This window comes from Sinocyclocheilus rhinocerous, unplaced genomic scaffold (assembly GCF_001515625.1).
Source record: "Sinocyclocheilus rhinocerous isolate Xijiao unplaced genomic scaffold, SAMN03320098_v1.1 scaffold1183, whole genome shotgun sequence".
NCBI lineage: Eukaryota > Metazoa > Chordata > Actinopteri > Cypriniformes > Cyprinidae > Sinocyclocheilus > Sinocyclocheilus rhinocerous.
Window position 1 is genome coordinate 100484 of NW_015625028.1, and position 23128 is coordinate 123611.

The 23128-nt window shown below is 34.7% G+C and overlaps 1 protein-coding gene across 1 annotated transcript in view; it reads right to left on the reverse strand.

Moving 5' to 3' along the window:
* The window catches only part of clcn3 (chloride channel 3), a 44445-nt gene that overhangs the window by 14700 nt on the left and 6617 nt on the right, over nt 1-23128 (reverse strand). Inside the window, 9 exon segments of the mRNA XM_016562499.1 lie at nt 1121-1413; nt 2628-2880; nt 4384-4464; nt 4567-4770; nt 5227-5349; nt 5851-6038; nt 8788-8887; nt 10066-10232; nt 22352-22527. Coding sequence (XP_016417985.1) covers nt 1121-1413; nt 2628-2880; nt 4384-4464; nt 4567-4770; nt 5227-5349; nt 5851-6038; nt 8788-8887; nt 10066-10232; nt 22352-22511 — 1569 coding nt within the window. The 5' untranslated portion in view covers nt 22512-22527.

The following is a 23128-nucleotide window of genomic DNA, read 5'->3' on the forward strand; positions in this document are numbered from 1 at the left end:
CTCGTGGCCAGCGCACTCTTAAGCAGTTATGAGCAGCAGGCAGTGCAATATGTGTGAAATCTTTTATTTTTGTTATCACTATGGCCATTTGACTTATAGCAGTGTCCAGTGTTTCCTATACATTGAGTTATTACCTCGTTGAATAAACTGAGCACTGCACGTTTCAAAATTAAAATGCAGCGCGGGTGTTTTTATATGAATGTGTCTGTGAAAAGCACCGACTGTTTTCAGAAAAGCTTCGATGACATTTTAATTGTGTCTTTCCTGTAATGCCTGATAAAGTAGCGTTTGTGAGTGCAGTGCTTATTAGATTACAGCCGTTACCGGGGAAACCGCTATATCTCCCGCTCAAACAGCGCCTCCTGCTGGCAGAGAATTAATTTGCATTCTGTGGGAAACACTGGTGTCTGTCAGCAAACATAAACAAAAAGCATCCTTCAGAACTGTTTTGAGAAGGTGCTTAAGTTTTGAGCCATGCATTATTACTCTGAATTGGGCACTACTACTACTGCCATCTTGTACCCTGCAATAATCATTTGCTCAAACTCACTTTTATGATCCATTTTTCAGATGAATTGGCATTTGCATTGATTGGTCACTCTTCATAGACAAAACACTTATGGCAGATGAGTCTGATCTCTCCTGCTGAAAACTGACAGCGATTTGACAGATTTTAATAAAAAAAGGAGTCTGGAATTTTAGTACAGATTGGCAACAAACCATTGGTGAGGTTGAGAAAATAATTTCAATCTTAATCCTTGTTAGTAGTGTTACTGCCCTGATGACCCACTGTTCTGTCTACCTTTATCTTAAACGAGCAATCTTCATTACCTTTTTTCCATTGATCCATTTTTCAAATAAGTTTGGCCAAACATATCGGCCAAAAAAATAATAAAAATCGGCATCATATATCGGCCGCCCTGATTTCTAAATATCGGCATCGGCCAGTGAAAAACCGGTCGACCTCTAATGTTGGTTAATGTTTGTGGTGTCTGTAAAACGTGAAAGATGTGAGAACTCATAACACTGCAAACCTAGTCTACCTATGGGTACAAATAAAGTTCATTGGTACTGCTTGGAAAAGCAGTGATATGACAACAGAGAAGCACTGTTCTCTGACCTTGAGTCCGAAGGTGAAGATGGTCATGATGATTTTGAAGACGAGCGCCAGGCTGAGCTGCCACATGGCCGAGTAGACGCCGGGGGCGGCGGCGGCGTCCGATCCCGCGGGATACGCCTGACTGCCGTTCATCTGGCTGCGGTACTGGCAGAGCTGAGACGACTCCAGCGGCCCGCAGTCCGTGAACAGCTCTTTGATCAGCTCGCTGGTGTTCTGCCGCGTGTACGGGTTCGGGAACGCCACGATGGCCGTGATGGCAGCGACCGTGATCACCTCCAACACCGGGTACTTACCTAAAAACACGCGTCCCGCTCAGATCAGTTCAAAACATGAAGGAACACTAATCAGGGTAAAACCTTGAAGAAACTGTATTATTCTGAATAAACATCATCTGAAATAAAATAAATGAAATAGTTTAAAATAATAAAATTTAGACTAAAATTAAATAAACTAAAACTTAATAAAAACTATAGATTTTTAAATAAACGAATGAAAACGCCATAAAAATACCTCAAAATTACTTAAACTTTAAAACAATATTAAAAAAAAAACAAAGATACCACAAAATTAATAAAACTAACTAAAATTATACAAAACCTAATAATTACAAAAACAAAACAGAACTATTAAAACTTTGCACACAGTATATAAAAAATAAAATAAATAAATGGCCAAAAAACCCAACAGAACTACTAAAACTTACACGAATAAACATAACAATATTTAAAAAACAAAAATAATAACAAAACAACAAAATTACTAAAACTAATAAATTATACTACAAACAAAAACTATTAAAATTAAAACAAAAACACAACAGAACTAATAAAACTTACAACAGAAAATAATAAAACTCAAAGTATATTAAAAAAAATTAGCTCATAAAATTTTTTTAAAAGGTCTAAAACTTTAAATTTATATTTAAAAAAAAAAACTAATAAAAATGACAAAAAAAAACAAGACACAACAAAATGTCTAAAACAATAAAAAAACATCTAAATTACAAACTTCAATTCAAAGTATATTTCAAAAATAAATAAAACAACATGTCTAAAATTTTAACTAAAGATACAATAAAAACTAAAACGACAAAAACACAGCAAAATTACTAAAAAGTTTAACTAAAATTAAAATGCAATTCAATATATTAACAAAAACGGTAACACTTTACAATAAGGTTCCATTAGTTAATGTTACTTCATGTATGAACAAACAATGAACAGCACATTTATTACAGTATTTATTAATCTTACTAATACAGTCGTTCATTGTTAGTTCATGTTAATTCACAGTGCAGTAACTAATGTTAACAAGCACAGCTTTTGATTTTAATAATGCATTAATAAATGTTGAAATTAACATTAAGATTAATAAATGCTGTAGAATTATTGTTCATGCTTAGTTGATGTTAACTAAAGTAGTTAAATAGTGAACCTTATTGTAAAGTGTTGCCACAAAAGCTCTCACAGTAAATGAATGAAAGTGAAGCGCTGGCACTAATGCGTACCGAAGCGCGTGGACTTGCGGCGGCGGCACCAGGCGATGTTGGCCCGGATGAAGAAGGCTCCCCACAGGCCTCCGAACACCCCCAGCAGGATGAAGGGGAAGAGCTCGAACAGGTACCAGGGCGTGTGGTACTCCACGTAAAACAGCACCAGACGACTGTTTCCGAACGGGTTGATGGAGCGCAGCACGAACGCCGCCACCAGAGCCGCGAAGAACGAGCGCCACAGAGTCTTCAGAGGGAAGTAATAACTCACCTGAGAGAGAAACAGTGTTCATTACAGCATTAAACACACGCGAGACCAATCTCTGGAACCAGTCGAAGAAACACTGCTGAAAAGATGCAGATGAGAGTGTTTTCATATTTAATTATTTATGGAGCTTTCATTGCAACGTTCAGGACTGTTTAAATAAAAACACACAGGTGATGGTCCAGTACTACTTAGAAAAATGCCACCAGGACTGTTGCTTTTTAAACCACATTTCCATAAAAACTGAGACGTATATCATTCTATAAATATTTGGTTATATCGCCCACCACTCCTGTTCTTTAGCAGCGGTATTGATAGTAGACCAATATTGAGAGTCTATTATGGCTGATACGGTGAACTATATCACACACTATCAACCCAGTTTGGGTTCAGTACCATTTTATACAGGCATACAATTAAAAAAAGTGTAAAAAGTTAAAGACAATAATTAAATAAAGTTAATAATTAATTAAATAAAGACTACAATCAAAGACATTTTAATGGCTATAGAATTTAAATAAAAATAAATAAATCTGTGATCTGATAAAAACACATTTTAAAATAAATTTTACAGCCACTAAATTATTTTATTTATTTTAATTGGAATTAAAGACATTTTAATGGCTATAAAATTTATTTAAATAAAAAAATAAATAAATCTGTAATCTGATAAAAAAAAAAAACATTTTAAAATAAATTTTACAGCCACTAAATTATTTTATTTATTTATTTTAATTTGAATTAAACACATTTTAATGGCTATAAAATTTATTTAAATAAAAAATAAATAAATCTGTAATCTGATAAAAAAAAAAACATTTTAAAATAAATTTTACAGCCACTAAATTATTTTATTTATTTATTTTAATTTGAATTAAAAAGACATTTTAATGGCTATACAATTTAAATAAAAAATAAATAAATCTGTAATCTGATAAAAACATAATAAATTTTACAGCCACTAAACTATTTCATTTATTTATTTAAATTTTATGGTATTGATAGTCTATTATGGCTGATATGGCAGACGATATCATACACTTCCATTCCAGTTTGGGTTCAGTGTGATTTTTTAAATTAATTTAGAAAGAAAACCGGTACTTTTCTTCAGCAAGGATGCATTAAGTTGATCAAAAGTGACAGTAAGGATGTTTATAATGTTACAAAAGATTTCTATTTCAAATAAATGCTGTTCTTTTGAACTTTCTATTAATCAAATCCTGGGGGGGAAAAAATGTATCATGGTTTCCACAAAAATATTGGGCAGCACAACTGTTTTCAACATTGATAATAATCAGAAATGTTTCTTGAGCAGCAAATCAGCATATTATTATGATTTCTGAAGGATCATGTGACACTGAAGACTGGAGTAATGATGCTGAAAATACAGCTTTGCATCTCAGGAATAAATTACATCTTAAAATATATTCACATAGAAAACAGTTTTTCAAAATTGCAATATTATTTCACTATTTTACTGTATTTTTTAACACATGACTGCAGACTGACCTCCTCCAGACTGAACAGAACTCCTCCGATAGGAGCCCCAAACGCCACAGACACACCAGCAGCCGACGCCGCCGACAAAACCTGCCCGCAGAGAGACAAACAGAGAAACACTCATCCTTACATACCTACATCTCGTAGGCAACATCCAAATTTCTATGTAAGAGAACGAAGCTACGTTCTAACCTCTCGTTTCTTGGCCTCGTTTTTGCTGTATTTGGGGAAGAGGTAGGAAAAGATGTTTCCGCAGCAACAGGCCACGTGGACCAGCGGACCTTCCTTCCCGAGACTGATATATATTTGTTTTATAAATATAATTATAAATTATAAATATAATTATTTTATATGGTTCGAAATCATTGAATAAATATAAATGCTTTGTTGTTTAACCTCCTGAAGTTGACAAGTAATATTTTCTGAAGGTTACACACCTGCTTTCATGACAGTTGTCCCCTATTCATTGAAAGTGGCTTCTCTTTGTCTGACAGAACCAAACCTCTCTGGACTAAACCGAGCTTTTGTGAAACTTACATAACACTTTTGGTAACCATAGAAACAGAGTTAAAATCAGAGATAGTGCTCTAATAAGCAAATAAAGGATGATCGTGTGACATTTTTATTTGTCCAGTTCAAGTAAAGACCTTCTACTGAAAACTCAAGACATTTTAAACATAGCTATTCATTTAATTTAGTATTTGTTTTTTAACAAAAAGAAAAAAAACGATCAATGCGTCAATAACGACCGACTAGCAAAACTGGTTGCCCAAAAATCACGTTCATTGTAAAATATGAGGTAAAACCTGTTTGAGACAATGTCTTTTCAGTATAAGTGATGTTGAGGATTACCTCAGGTATTCCAGAGCCGCAGGCGTACGGCGCAAACACCTTCACCAGAGACACGGCCAGGAAGGCGAAGGACAGCGCCCAAAACGTGAACATGAAGTAGTTCATTATATATGAGCCTGGACCCTAGACCACAAAACACCACAGCCATTAATAAAACCAGACCATCTGTGTAAACCACACTGCGCTAAAGTCTGGGATCAGTACGGTTTATTTAAATGTTTTTGAGAGAAGTCTCTTCTGCTCAGCAAGGCTGCATTTATTTGATCAAAATCACAGTAAAAATAGAAAAATTGTGAAATATTATTAGAAATTCAAGTAACTGTTTTCTATGTGAATATCTGTTCAAATGTAATTTATTCCTGTGATGCAAAGCTGAATTTTCAGCATCATTACTCTACTCTTCAGTGTCACATGATCTTCAGAAATCATTCTAATATGCTGATTTGCTGCTCGAGAAACATGTCTGATGTCGAAAACATCATTTATTTGAAATAGAAATCTTGATTGTCACTTTTGATCAATTTAACGTGGCCTGGCTGTAAAAAAGCAAGAGTTCTTGATGAGAAAACTCGTACAGACCCCGATGGTTTGAACAGCAGTGTATCACTGGAGTGAGTCACTGACCTCGGCCTGACCCAGAATGAGTTCGGCCCACGTCTTCCACTGAGGACACTTGTCTCTCTCGGCGAAGGTGGTTTCGTTGGAGTCCCAGCAGCACTGCTCGTGATTAAACCACATGGCACTGAGACACACGCCCTCCTTCAGATCGTTCAACCAGTCGGCCGCGATGTCGATCACTCCGGCTAACGCTCCTGAGGGAACCAGGAAGGAGATCGGTGTTTATGCAGTTCATGACGTACTGAAGTAGAAGCCAACACTGTGGCTTTGAGGAACACTGCAAAAATAGCCTATTCAATTTAACGTATTGTTTATTTCATCATTTCATTCAATATAATGGTAATCTATCAGTATACTGCTTCAAAACGGGGCTTCTGCAGGTTTAATGAAGGTAAATTTAAGACTTTTTAAAACTTTTTTGAGACCAAGAAAATTAAGGAACACAATGTGTTGTATTAGCATCACTTCAAAGTTTGAAAATCAATACTTTTACAAAAAAATAGATAAAATAAAAACTAAATGAAATAAAACAAAATAAACTAAATTAAACTAATAAAACTAAACATAAATTAAACTGATAAAATAAAATAAAATAAAATAGCTTAAGGTTTGAATACTTCCCAACTAGGGCTGACAAAAAAAAATTCGAATTTCGAATGTTCGTCGAATTTAAAATAAAAATCCACATTCTAATTTTAGGTGTGCGTTAAGGAGGCAGCCTTATCAACGGCGCACGAGATGCGATGACGATGTAAGTGTCGCTGCATTATGTTTTTGTTAGCCTATCCAGTTGAAGCCACTAGATGCGGAGAGAAGCCAATCGCTTTTCTTCACCCTAACTGAAATTATGCATTTTAAATTCGAATATAATTCGAATTTTGATAATATTTAAGTAAAAAATTCGAATTTAGTTTTTCAGCCATTTTGACAGCCCTACTCCCAACCATTTGGAAATAACTCAAAACACAGAGGAAGATATTCACTTTTTGGCAGTGCATGCAGCTTTTAATGCCATGACTTTATGAATTTAATACTTTCTGCGCTGACTGAAGACATTTCTAAGCCTTAATTTGTGGAAGGGCAAACTGAGATTTTTAAAGACCTGCAGGAACCCTGTATAAATGATCAAAATCTGCTTTTTACCTTAAAATGCACTGATGAGGAGGTATGATAGAAAGACAAATGATAAAACATGGCCTAAACTCGTCTATAGTGCACAGAGTCAAACACCCGAAGACAAACACCATCAGGTTAACACATGACATTAAAATAAAGTTAAATAACAGAAAACATCACACAAACCCCTCTAATGCACTGATAACAAAAATGAGAAGAAACAAACTATATTCATGTGTGATGCATTATGCAGGGACTTCTGTTTATCACTGCAAAAAAACATAATTTTACAGTATTTTATAGTAAAATTGATTATAACGTGACGTAAGCCATTTACAGTTTTTCACCGTCCATGTTTGGGAAACTCACAGTTAATCAAGTAAGATTTTACTGCAGCATTTTTTACTTTTTTTCAGTAAAAGTGGAACATTTCTTTCTAGCGATTGTTCCTGTAGTAGGTTTTACTGCATGCAGCTTTGAATAAATGTCTGACAAATAAACAAAAGCGCAAATGCTGAAGCTCAGGGTGAATTAAGAAATAAGCTGAGTTCAGCATAACGTGTTCAGAAGATTAAACCGTGACTTACAGCTCAAAGGTGTGTGTGTGTGTGTAAGTGTGTGTGTGTGTGTGTGTGTGTGTGTGTGTGTGTGTGTGTGTGTGTGTGTGAGAGTGTGTGTGTGTAAGTGTGTATTTGGTTATTAAGTGACCACGATATTGAGGTTTGTGGAGGAACATTTTATTTCCTGTGTGCAGGTGCATTTCATAAGCTAATGTTTGCTAAAATACAGTTTACAGAAGGAATTGCATTTAATTCAGCATTTGCAAACCTTTTATAATAAAACCTTTGTATAGCAATATAAAAATTCCCTGTGTTTTTAGTAATACCGTATGCTCGATTCAGTAATGAAATATAAATAAATATAAAACATATATAATCTACCATTCAAAGGTTCAGGGTCAGTAAGACTTTTTGGCCACAGTTTATTTTAATGTCCAATTTTCGCTATTAACAAACCATTAACTATGACTTTTGCCTCAAACTCCTGATTTGCTGCTTATTAATAGTTAATAAGGTAGTTGTTAAGTTTAGGTATTGGGTAGGATTAGGGATGTAGAATATGGTCATGCAGAATAGATGCTTTTTAAGTACTAATAAACAGCCAATGTGTTAATAATAGGGATGGTAATAAGCAACTAGTTAATAGTGAGAATTGGTCCCTAAACTAAAGTGTTACCGACTTTTTATATAAATATAATTAAAACTGTTATTCAGCAAGGAAACATTAAACTGATCGGCACACTTATAACTTCCCCGAACCCGCGGGTATAAAAATAGGACTGAATCAATGTTAAGCTCAATGGCAAAAATAGTTTCCATCAACTAGAACTAGTTTTACAGCTGCAGTCGGTTAACAGAGCGGTTTCTGGTTATGAGTCATTTGAAAGATCATCTGCGGACTGAATTTAGAGATTAATATTTAAACCAAATCAACCTACAGTGGTGTGAAAAAGTGTTGGCCCCCTTCCTGATTTCTTATTTTTTTGCATGTTTGCTTCTGGACTCTCTACTGCAGATTAGCTTTACTCAATTTGTCTTATTTATTAAAATGAGTATTTGTCGTTGTTTATGATATGCGTTAACTGTGTTGCTTGCATTTCCATTCGTGCAGAGTGTGTGTGTGTGTGAAACTATAGTGAGCGGATCTGTTTGTGAAAGTGAGTTTGAAAGAACAGCAGCTAGAGAGAAACAGTGTGTGTGCGCGCGCGTGTGTGTGAGAGTGAGTGTGTGTGTGTGTGAGTGTGTGTGTGTGTGTGTGTGTGTTTACCTGACGCTAGTCCTGTTAGCGTGACCACCAGCCACCCGGACCAGGCGTCGTACAGACTCTTGGTGAACTCCCATGCTGATTCCTTCTTTTTACTGTTTATCTACACAGACGGAGAGAGCATGAGTAAACAGAGAAGCACAAACCTCCTGATTCAGGATCTGCAGTTTCTATCTGACATGATCCCGCAGCCGATCAGTTTGAAAACCACAGTATCACTACCAGTCAAGCAGGAAGTTCATTTGCCTAAAAAACATCCATTCAAATGATTTTATGTGCTCTAGAAATAAAGCCTAATGCGGCACCAGCACACGTAACACAATAAATCAAATAAATCATGGCCAAAGTTTGATGAATAAGGAGAAAACTACAGTTTACAGCTATAGTACTGACTGTATTTGCTATATTACTGATTCTCAAATATGTGACCCTGGACCACAAAACCAGTCTCATAAGGGTCAATTGAGATTTATACATCAACTGAAAGCTGAATAAATAAGCTTTCCATTGATGTATGGTTTGTTAGGATTGGAAAAATATGCTCCAGGGTCACATATTATATAATGTGCACTTCTTTTATTGTTCATTTGTTATGTTTAATCCTATCTTTTGCATCCATTAAGTTTCCGCTAATAAATAAATGCATAATGAAATAATAAAATTAAAATACATAAAATATAGACCGAGTTAAAGTTTCCAAAAATAAACAACAAAAAACTTAAATAAATGCATGCAAAAGATGGAGTTAAAGTTTCCAAAAATAAATAAGTTAAACAGAGATGGATTTAAATTGGACAAAGCAAATATAATTGAGGAAATAAACAAAAACGGAGTTAAAAAAAATAAACAAATTCATTGTTTAATTTAATAAATGATGAAAAAGAAATAACAACAATAACAACAATAATAATAATGAATAAATACAAAACAGCTAAAGTTCAAGAAAAAATTATAAGATTGAGTTCAAGGTTCCATAAATGAATAAATGCATGCATGAATGAATTAATAAACAAACAGAGAGAGAGATGTAGCTCAAGTTTTCAAAACAAAAAAATTATAAATAAACCAAACGAGATGGCATAAAAAAAAACAATTGCATAAAAAAAAAACAGACAAATAAATAAAATGAGATTGAGTTTCTTTCCTTTGTGAAGTATTAAATTCATTAGATTATTCAAAAAATAACTAACTATATTGTGATATTTACTGTTAGCATGACATAAAACCTACTGAATTTTTCTATCATACCCACATACACTCCGATATCAGATGGTGTGTTACCTTGCGGTGTCGCTCTCGGTCTTTGCACTTCTCTCTGACCCAGTCGATGGTGTGGAAGTCGTCGTAGGTTCCCACACCTGGAATGGGCTCCTCCAACAGGTCCAGCAGGTGGGTGGAGCTACTGGCCCCAGCTCCGCCCCCTCCATTAGACATGGCGTAGTTCGACCCTAAACACACACACACACACACACGGAGGAGTGAGGGAAAGAATCGCTTTCAGACAAGCAGTGGTAGGTGTGAATCTTTCGGTCGATTCGATTCACAGGTTTTCAATTCGATTCAGGAACGATTTTTGCGAATTCAGAATGATTCAATTCAATCTGATTCACAATGAGATTTGACGTCGATTAATGATCCGATTCTGTATTTTCAAAGGATTTTGGAAATGCTTCTCCAGATGTGTCTTTTAATGTATCATCACATCACTTGCTCACCAGTGGATGCTCTGCAGTGAATGGGTGCCGTCAGAATGAGAGTCCAAACAGCTGATAAAAACATCACAGTAATCCACAAGTACTCCACACTGCATTTTAACTTCAAACTGTTGCTAAAAAACAAATCCATTATCCATAATACTGCTTTCCCCAGTGAAAAAGTCGTCTTGTCTGAATCAGGAGAGAAATCTGCACAGAAAGGTTCTAAACAAATACACTCTTAAAAATAAAGGTGCTTCACGATGCCATAGAAGAACCTCTTTGTCTAAATGGTTCCAGGAGGATTTTGATGTGAGAGGACAACAGGGAATGAACTTTTTCACTGGAGGAAGCATGATTATGGAAGCTCAAATACTGCTTCATAACAATGATAAAAAATTTTTATAGAGTTTGATTCCTAGTTAGCTTCTTGTTGAAACTTGTTGACTTGCATTTTTGCCAGAAACAATGGTTTGAGTTTAAAGGTCCCATATTGTCAAAACTGAAATTTCCTGGCTTTTTTCACGATAACTGAGGTCTAGGGGCTATGTAGCACTCCTTAATGATAAATTTGTTTTTTACAAACATGCAGCTTTTCTCTTCACAAGACATTAACTGATGGACTGGAGTGGTGTGGATTACTTGTGGATTATTGTGATGTTTTTATCAGCTGTTTGGACTCTCATTCTCACGGCACCCATTCACTGCAGAGCATCCATTGATGAGCAAGTCATGCAATGCTACATTTCTCCACATCTGATGAAGAAACAAACTCATCTACATCTTGGACCGCCTGAGGGTGAGTACATTTTCTTGACTGAAGCAAATGATTCACGATTGAAAAATCCATGTTTTCAAGAAGTAGGATTTGTAATTGTTGCATCAAGAAAATGAGTGACTCGTTACACCCCTACTATGTAGCGTTTATTAGATGTGGTTAGTGAATTGAACAAACCTTGATTTAACACTCTATTAATGAGTCATTGAACTCTCTGAGGCACCAAAACGGCATGTTCAACAATCATTACAGCAGCGTTTTTGTTGGCCACACTTAATGAAAGCAGAGAGATGGGTCATCTGGATGCGTGTTTTGTCCTGAGAGCAGTGCAGGCATCTGGATGGCGGTAACTGCTGCGCCACAGCAGATAATCAGCAGCTAATCAGCTTTTCCTCAGATCTCGTGAGCCGAGCGACACAAGCCACTGCTAGTGCACAGCCTCACACGCTAGAGAAACACACGCTTGTACACACTTCCCTTTTCTAGAAACACATCTAGCCGTCACCTCGCTGTGAGCAACCTAACCAGGACAAACGAATGAAAAAACTAACAACGTAAAGCCAGAAACAGCACAAGAAATGCCACTCTTCTTAATATAAATACATGCGTTTGCACGGCATAATGAGGCGAGGAGAAACACAGGCCGCATTCAGCAGCCATCATCTAGACCAGCATGCGATGAAAAATGTGTGTGTGGCTACAGGTCACCAAACCAAAAGGCTCAAAACCACAAAAAAACAAAGCATGACTCATTTGTAGGGATGTAACGATTAACCACGAGCCAGTTGAAAATCTATTTAAATATGTGACGATTCAAATCGGTTGAGCAAAACAAATTTGGTTTGGGCTAAACAAATCGCGATTCAGTTAGGTGTAGGAGTTTATATGAATGCATGTCTGAGGGGAACTTACTGTCTTTCGATGGTATTTTATTTAGCAAACGCTTTTATCCAAAGCGACTAACAAATGAGAAGCAACAGAAGCAATCAAAACCAACAAAAGAGCAATCATTTACAAGTGCTATATTAGTATATTATTATAGTGTTATATTTCAATTTCACAAAGAAACAGTATTTTGTCCAAGAAATAATAAAAGGACACATTTAATTTATAATTTGTCTTAAATCTCATTTTGGTAAAAAAAAATCGTGAATCGAATCGTGAAATCAAAACCGTGAATCGAATCGTGAGTTGAGTGAATCGTTACATCCCTACTCATTTGCTTAAAAAAATAAAAAAAATAAAAAATAAAAAAACGGAATTTAAAATGGCAAGAATTTTATTTTATAAATATTACTTATTTATTAGCATTTATTATTAATAATTAAATGTAATAACAGCTAACGGCAATTCTTATTTTAATACTTTATCAATGTTAATAATATTATTTATTAACATCTTTGTTTTGTGTTAATATTAATTTATTATTTTATTGTTATTTAATTTGTTTATTAATTTTTAATTGTTTATTCTTTAATTAGAACTAATATTTTTAATAATAGCTAACAGACATTACTATTTTTAATACTTCACTAATATTAATCTTTATTTTGACATACTTATTTAATTTATTATTATATACTTTATTATTCATTACATTTTGTTTATCTAATTAGTATCAAAATAAAATGAAATAATAAATAATATTGGTAAAATTAATAAAAAGCTAATATGTATTCTTATTTTATTTAATACTTTATTAATATTCTTACTGTTTTGTGTTAATATTAGTAGCTTGCTTATTATTATTTACTTAATAAACACATTATTTTCTTTAATTAGTATTAATGTTTTTAATAATCAATAGCTATTATTTAGTACTTTAATATGAATAATATTATTAATATTTATTAATATTCTGATTGTTTTGTTTTAATATTAATAGATCGTTTTAATTATTATTAATGTATTTGTTATTAATTATTTCGTTTATTTAATTAGTATTAATGTTTTAATACTCGATAGCTAATAGCTATTATGTAATACTTTATTAATATGAATAAACAATGTTATGAGATATTTATTGCTTCGTATTAATATTAATAACTTGTTTTATTATTATTATTTTATTAATAACAACTGTTAGAACTCATAGGAAAAGGTCCCAGTGAAACATGACACTGAAGATCATAAGCTATCAAAACCACAAGAAAGCAACTCAACGGTCTTCACAGGAGCAATATTAATGCGTTCAAACAACCAGCGGAGATGGAAGCAGACTGCAGCGCACTTCATCTGAAGCACACGTCTCCCTCCGAGCGAATGACGAGGATACGGCGATTAAATCATCCCTGCTGCTGACTCACGCGCGCATAAAACCCTCCTCTGAAAGAGCAGAGACCCTCGGGCTCATTCACCACCGCAAACCAGCTTGTGCTTGTGTGAAAGAAGAGGCTGCGCAGCAAATCTCATCCTTCACAACCCAAACCAGCGCAAAACCCACATCTTTACAGCTGCTTTCCCAAAAACTGCATCTGCATTTTGACCTTGATGCTTCCTGAGCAGATCATTTGCTCAGAGAAAAAGAAGAGAAGAAGAAACAGAGGAAGGTCTTTTGTGCAGTGAACCTAAACATGATAAAATGTGTTGTTGAGCCGATATTTCTTATTGGCAGCTTAAAGCATATTCAAAGTAGTCTAAACATATGAAAACGCTGAAATCTGGCTGTTAGTGTGCATTAAGACACATGTGACGTGCTGCATGAGCTGAAAATCCAAGCGCGCTCACAGGAAACATGACGAATGCTAATAATGGGTTTCACAGACATATGAAGAACAGCACAAGACGCCTGAGAATCGTGATGCATTATTCTTCAAGTCATCCTGCATTAATGCATTACTGCACTCGCTCCTCTCCTGCTCACAAGTCTCTCCTGTTGCAACGAATATGAATTATGAACGACTTTTCAGCCAGCGTTACTGCAGCATCCCTGAGAGATGATTCTAACTCTCTCTTATTAATATGTTATTTTTTTAATATTTAATTTATATATTTAAGTTTTTTTATTTTCTATTTTTATTTTACATATTATCATCAAACAAATAACAGACATATTTCAGCCTAGATTTTACATGAAAGCAGAAAACATAATCTTTGTATAATAGACAACTTTTCACAATTTTTAGACCAATGAAAGTCAATAGCTTTTCCAGTCATTTGTGATTGCTGCTGAATAAGAATTTCTAAAATGATATTATTATTATTATTAATCAATTAGTACTTACATAATATTTATTATAATAAAAATATTTATATGTACTTAAGAAATTATATCAAAAAATATAATTAAATATGTATTATACAATTACTTTATTTAACACTTATATACACATTTACTGTTGTTATTATTATTATTACTATTACTTTTTTAGATTTAAATTATATTTATATATTTAAGTTTTTTATATTTCTATTTTTATTTTACATAAAGTTTTAGTAGTTTTATTTGTTATTTTAGTTATTTTTATCAGTTTTATAAATAATTTAATGTTGTTGTTTTTTTCAGTTTTAGATTAGTGCTTTTTTAATATATTTTTTTATTTCATTTCAGTCAATGTTTATTTCGTTTCAAGAAAGAAAAACGTTTCCAGAACGCAACATTAATCCCGACAACAAAAATACACGACACACAGTGTTCATACTGAGTTTATCAAACCCGAAGACATCAGCTGATTAAAAGCAGATCATGATTTGGCTGATTTCTGGCCGACAGTAGAGCTAAGCAAAAGCAAGAGCATGAGCAAGAGCAAGCGCAAGCCACACATATGCATGCATGCACACAACACATGCCATACGGCATCAAGAAAACACTTCTGACAACACGCACGCAGGATTGACGCACTGCATGCATGCCAATGGATGTGTGTTGTCTCACTGTCTGTGTCTGTCTGTCTCTGTCTGTGTGTGTGTTGCGATTGCATCACGTTTGTGATGAGCGCAACGCAACACACACCGATCAGTGTGTGATACCTGCCACACAAACACACCCAAAGCATCAGTGACATTGACAACACGCATGTCTGAATAACGCCGTACCTCTGCCGCTGAGCTCCTGCAGGGGGATCGCGTCCCCTCCGCCGTCATACGGCAGATACGGGTCGACGGAGTCCTCCTCCTGCATCCCGATCACAGCGATCCGCGGATCACAGGCGAGCTCGAGCAGCAGCAGCGGCGGCGGAGGCCATGATCAGCAGCGCTTCGCTCGGGAACAACAGCGTCATTGCGTCACTGCCGCAGCCGATGACGTCAGCGCGTCCGGGACGCATTCACACACGTCGCGTTCTGCTCACTACACGCTAAAACGATGTTACGATGTCTTCAAATGTCATTCGTCAGAGAAAATAACACGGGCTTCTGAGATATCGGAGATCTTTCAGCCTACAAATGACATGAGAGCAGCTCACAAAAGCCTGTGTATATTATAGACCATTTCAAACCATTTTGACCTCTGAATGCGCATGGCTTTTCCAAGTCATTTCAATTTTATAATTAAAATTATTATATATTATTATTATACAATTAGTATTTATATAAATATGACATATAATTAAATATATACATATACTTAATTATACAAATTATTATATTAATTATTTAATAAATATACATGTATATATATATATATATATGTTATACTTTAGCTATTATATAAATTATAATTATTTAATACATATTTTGCACATTTTGCACTTTGATTCAGGAAGGAACAGTACTTTCCTGCTGAGCACAGCTGAAGTCGATCATTAAATACACTCACCAACTACATCTGTTCACTGCCACCTGTGACACACAAAGCACCTGGCGCCTTATTTCAGTGCCCAACGAAGCAGACCGCCTCCAAATAATCTCAGAGATTCACTCCAGTATCTAGGACAGAGCAAGAATCAGTAGCACACACTAAACGTGACCAAACACACACACACACAACACAAAAATCTCCATTTACCTTTAGCAATAATCCTGCTGTTGCCAGGTAACCGCTCTGGAGCATGTGATCATGTGGTCAGCCATCGGCTTTCACCATGGTGTTTAAATCAAAGCAGCAATCATAGTCTCAGTCCGTTGGTGCTTTCAGCTTCACATTACATCGGCGACCCCGGTCACCCGACAACCCGCCTCTGACACGTCGCTACAAAGTCATTTCAATTTTATAATTAAAATTATTATATATTATTATTATACAATTAGTATTTATATAAATATGACATATAATTAAATATATACATATACTTAATTATACAAATTATTATATTAATTATTTAATAAATATACATGTATATATATATATATATATGTTATACTTTAGCTATTATATAAATTATAATTATTTAATACATATAAACATTTTATTTATTATTAATAATAATAAATATTTTAATTGTATAATTAAAATGATTATGCAATCATTATATTTAATATATACTTAGCTATAAAACATTATTATTTATTAGTGTTTAAATCAAAGCAGCAATCATAGTCTCAGTCCGTTGGTGCTTTCAGCTTCACATTACATCGGCGACCCCGGTCACCCGACAACCCGCCTCTGACACGTCGCTACACGCACCGACAACCTGCGCAAGTCAGTCTGAACTTCCTGAAACACCGCCTTCAAGCTGACAGGGCAGCCCAACTGGTTCCCATGTGTCATTCCTTTCTTTTAAGCCAAGACATATTTCACTCGGATGTTTCCGGTCGGACTAGCTAGTTACATCACGTCAATTCCACCTGGTTTCCCATCATTCAACAGAGCAGCGCTCTCTGGTTGCGTCTCAAACTTTCCCTCGGCGCAGGCCCGTGTCGGACGGGTACGTTTCCAGGGAGCGGGCGGCCAGCGAGTCTGATGGGGCAGAGATTGTTGAACGACACTGAAAGGCGACACCTCGCTGTTGCACAGACACAAAAGCTCTTGTTGTGTGGGATCCAGCGAACAAAGGTCTGCCGGTCCGGCCGCTGCTGAGAGGCTCATGAATAATGAGCAACCCAACTCAGATCTCATGCAACAAACGCACTCTTATGACCTCGGCCTGCAACAGCAAACTGAAAAACACTCTTGTTTTAGGCATGTTTTCATCCCACTGTGATAATAATGACACACTCACAGAAGAAGCTCTGTGAGGAACCCAGCAGCAGTGCGTTTGTGAAATTCAGAAAAGTGACCCAATGCACTACCGTCTGAAAGAAATCAGGGCTCTAGACTGCGACCATTTTTTCTGCCGGTGTGACAAGATTTTTCGACTAGCACTTGGAAGCTCTAAACATGATCCAATTTGAATGTTATTTTTAATGGAATGACCAAAATATGCTTTGTGGTGTTAAACAAACACTTATGTAAAATAAAAAAAACCAGACATCAAATTAGCACTGTAACCAGTAGATGGCAGCAGAGGAGCACTTATTGGCTGATTAGTCATTCATTTCCACTTTTTGCTTTATATTTTGATATCATAAAATCACTATTATATAATATCAAATCATCAAGAAATCCTTCATATGTTTTTTTTCCATATGAAGTAAGAAAAGTCACAAAGTGCCTTGAAAAACAAACTTTTCTTCGGTTTGCGACTGAATCACACATAAAGAGCTTCCTTTTATAATCGCTGAAGTTGTCGGTCAGTTCAGTATAATACTATAGAAGAATAATGGTACATTTAATAAGAGTAGAATATATACATTTCCTATATAAAATTAGATTTTGCACTCGTTATTGTCGTTAATAAAAGTACATTTTGTATGCTTCCCAACTCAAGCTCAGTGCTTTACTGTCAAATGTGTATAAACGTGAAATGAACAAATTAACGTGTAATGTTATTAGTACCTGCACGTATTAATGCAAAACAATAGTAATTTTATGAATAAGTTATCTTTATTTTTAATACTCCCACTGTAATAAGTTATTACAGTTGAGCAGCAAATCAGCATATTATTATGATTTCTGAAGATCATGTGACAGTGAAGACTGGAGTAATGATGCTGAAAATACAGCTTTGATCACAGGAATAAATGATAATTTAACGGATAAATAGAAAACAGTTATTTCAAATTGTAATAATATTTCACAGTTTTTAACTGTATTTTTGATCAAATAAACGCAGCTTTGGTGAGCTCAACCTGAGCAGTGGTTCATTCATGCAGCATTTCACATACTGTCACGCTGGACACACTGCTGCAGACAACATTCAGGTTTGCTTGAGAAACCCAACTTACTGATCTGCTATTTAAGCCTCTTCTTCTTCTGAGACTACATTTGAAAAAGTATCTCCTTCTAAAGCTTTCAAGTTACAACCACAAGACTCGGGTCAGACCTTCAGACTTGTCTGACTCGGGTTGCTATATCTTTTATAACTGATCCGCCTAACGGGTTTTCCTAAACCAGACTATCAAAACCACCAAAAAAATCCCACAGCCATTCATTGAGGGGGGTCAAAACTTTTGTACAATGAGCTAAGTACATTTAATAAGAGTAGAATATATACATTTCCTATATAAAATTAGATTTTGCACTCGTTATTGTCGTTAATAAAAGTACATTTTGTATGCTTCCCAACTCAAGCTCAGTGCTTTACTGTCAAATGTGTATAAACGTGAAATGAACAAATTAACGTGTAATGTTATTAGTACCTGCACGTATTAATGCAAAACAATAGTAATTTTATGAATAAGTTATCTTTATTTTTAATACTCCCACTGTAATAAGTTATTACAGTTGAGCAGCAAATCAGCATATTATTATGATTTCTGAAGATCATGTGACAGTGAAGACTGGAGTAATGATGCTGAAAATACAGCTTTGATCACAGGAATAAATGATAATTTAACGGATAAATAGAAAACAGTTATTTCAAATTGTAATAATATTTCACAGTTTTTAACTGTATTTTTGATCAAATAAACGCAGCTTTGGTGAGCTCAACCTGAGCAGTGGTTCATTCATGCAGCATTTCACATACTGTCACGCTGGACACACTGCTGCAGACAACATTCAGGTTTGCTTGAGAAACCCAACTTACTGATCTGCTATTTAAGCCTCTTCTTCTTCTGAGACTACATTTGAAAAAGTATCTCCTTCTAAAGCTTTCAAGTTACAACCACAAGACTCGGGTCAGACCTTCAGACTTGTCTGACTCGGGTTGCTATATCTTTTATAACTGATCCGCCTAACGGGTTTTCCTAAACCAGACTATCAAAACCACCAAAAAAATCCCACAGCCATTCATTGAGGGGGGTCAAAACTTTTGTACAATGAGCTAAAACCAGCCTAAGCTGGTTGGCTGCTTTAGCTGGTCTTTTTAGCTGGTCAAGCTGGGAGACCTGCTAAAAGACTAACACAGCTTAAACCAGCTATTTTCAGCTTAAACCAGCTAAAACTAGACAACCAGCCTAGGCTGGTTTGAGCTGGTTTTTAGCTAAATCAGCTATTTTTAACTGTTTTTGCTAAATGAGCTGGTTTTACCTGGTTTTGGATATTTTTTAGCTGGATTTTCACTGAACCTGTTGGTTTTAGCTGGTTTTAAGTGTTTTTTCCCCCTAAATAAGCAGGTTTTACTTGGTTTTTAGCTGGATTTTTTTTTCATTCATGTTAGCAATACGTTAAATCATGATAAAATCATGATAAAAAAATGTTAATCATGCTAGAAACATGCTAATCATGCTAAAACATGCTAGCAATATGCTAACAACATGCTAATCATGCTAAGAACATGTTAACAATATGTTAACAACATGCTAATCATGTTAAAAAATGCTAACAACATACTAGCAACATGCTAATCATGTTAGAAACATGCTGGTAACGTAAGCAACACATGTTAGAAACATGTTAAAAACGTGAATAATGCTAGAAACATGTCAAAAACATGCGGATCATGGTAAAAAAAAATGCTAGGAACATGCTAAGAACATGCTAATCATGGTTAGAACATGTTAACAATGTGTTAACAACATGTTAATCATGATAAAACATGTTAACAGCATACTAGCAACATGCTAATTATGTTAGAAGCATGCTAGCAACATGCTAATCGTGTTAAAACATGTTAACAGCATGCCAACAACATGTTAATTATGTTAGAAACAGGTTAAAAACATGCTAATCATGCTAGAAACATGCTAGCAATGTTAAAAAACATGCTTATGATAGAAACATGCTAGCAACATACTAATCATGTTAGAAATATGCTGGAAACATGTTAGCAACATGCTAGCAATGTTAATTATGTTATAAACATGTTACAAACATGGTAATCATGATAGAAACATGTTATCAACATGCTTATCAAGCTAGAAACATGTTAACAACAATGCTAATTGTGTTAAAACATGGTAGCATCATGCTAGCAACATGGTAATCATGGTAACATGTTAACAACATGCTAATCATGCTAAAACATGCTAGCAACATGCTAATCATGCTAAAACATGGTAGCAACATACTAGCAACATGCTAATCATGTTAGAAACATGTTATCAACATGCTAATCATGGTAAAGACATGTTAGCCACATGCTAACAACATGTTAACCATCTTAGAAACATGCTAGCAACATGCTAATTCTACTAGAAACATGTTATCAACATGCTAATCATTCTAAAGATATGTTAGCATCATGCTAGCAACATGCTAATCATGCTAGAAACATGTTAACAGCATGTTAATCATGTCAGAAACATGTTAGCAAACATGTTAACAACATGCTAATCATGGTAAAACATGCTTACAACATGCTAAAACATGCTAGCAAACATGTTAAGTCTTATTAACAATGTGTTAAATCATGCTAACAACATGCTATCAACATTTAGCTTTTACAACTGCTTCAAACTTTCAGGCTAGGCTTTCTCGAGCCAACTTCAAAGTTTGTTCTCAAACTTTACTCATCTGGTTTATTATGAAACTGCATTTGCATTCCATTTAACTTCCAATATGGGGTGAAACAGAATATTTAACATGAAAAAAAATTGACTGGATCATGAAAATGAGGTCTTATGTACTATAATGAAGGCAGAAGGCCAGAGAGGAGGGGCTTAAAAACGAGAGTCGTTTCAGAGGCGCAGCTGGTTATTACATTTTGATGAACAATTACAATATGCAATGATATTTTTTTCATTAGGGTTTCCCAAACTGGGATTTGTGAGTAGATGACAGAAAGCCAATGACTTTATAGTTATTGAACTGAACTGAATCAACAATGATCTGATTTCAACCGAATAATGACTGTCTACATTTGTCTTATTAGAGCTGCTTTACAGCAAAGCTGAATTCTGTTTGCATCACTGAATCGTTATTGTCTTGTTTATCACAGTAAAGCCGCTTTGGAACAGTCTGTATTGAATAAAGTGCTATAGAATTAAAGTTGATTTGACTTAAAATGATTGAATTAAATAAATCATAAAACTAAAATTAAAAATAAATATTTAAAAAATAAAAACAATTAAGCTAAAACTCTTCCAAAATTTTAAAAATGTTAAATATTTAAAAAATATATTTTACATTAAAAAATAATAATAAATGTAAAAATAAATAAATTAAATGTATTTTATAAATATAAAATATTGACATATTAAAAATATTCATATAAAACATTATAAATATAATAATTATTTAATATGTATTATAATTGAATATGACTAAATATTGAATATAATTAGAAATATTCATTTCTTTGTTTACCTGCATTTTTCATTGTTAGCTCATGTTAACTTATGCAGTTAACTAATGTAATCTTATTGTAGATTTAGCATTTTTTAAATATATACATATGTTAATATAAAAATATTCATTATATTCAATGTATTAAATATTACTTATTAAAAATATTAAATATATTTTTTTGTTTACCTGCATGTCATGTGACCATTAACCGACATCAAAGAACAATCACGAAAATGTGAATGTGTTGTTAAATTATTAAAATATCAATGTAAAATCTCAGGAAGTACATCAAGGGAATATTTTCGGTCAAAGGGGTTCTTGTATTAGCGCAAAAAAAATGCGTATTATTGCTAAAAGGTAGCAAACCACTTGAAAGCACCTCAAATCATAATTAAGGCTCGTAAGTGAGGAGCAGGCTCAGGAGCATCAGATGTGCGCCTGCTGTACCTGGAGACGCGTCCCCGTCGAGCAGGTTGTCATCCTCGGTGGTGTGGAAGTCCATGATGACGCCGGCACCATCGAGGAGCTCTTCGTCGCTGCTGGCGCTGGTGATGCTGTTGTAGCTGTTCCTGCCGTAGCCTTTGTTGAACAGCTGCTCAGACTCCATTTAGCAACACAATACCCTGAGAAGACAAACACAGACAGTCAGGTGACGTGATTCAGCAAACTACACCGAGACGTCTTCCTCAGCAGAATCAGGATCCGAGCACTTTACAGATCCTTAAGAGAAGTGACGCTTAAAAATAAAAGTGAAGGAAGAAGTGGTCTATTTAATTATGCAAACATATAAACGGAAATAAAACACTTTTAAATGGACAAATTAACCAACATATTTAAAACTGTTCATTTAATTCAAGTTTTAAAATGCAATAACATTTTCAGATTCAAATATGCATAATGATTAATTTATTATTAACCACATTTGAATACATGAATTAACAGTGTTTTTGTGTTTTAATTTGTCCAATTACATTTACATTCTTACAATTACATTTAGTCATTTAGCAGACGCTTTTACCCAAAGCACAAGGACAATAGAAGCAATTCAAATTAACAAAAGAGCAACAATATGTAAGTGCAAATGACAAGTCTCGGTTAGCCTAACGCAGTTCTCACACTCTCACACTCACACTCTCACTCACACACTCTCTCACACTCACTCACACACACACACACACACACACACACACTCACACACACACACTCACACACACACACACACAC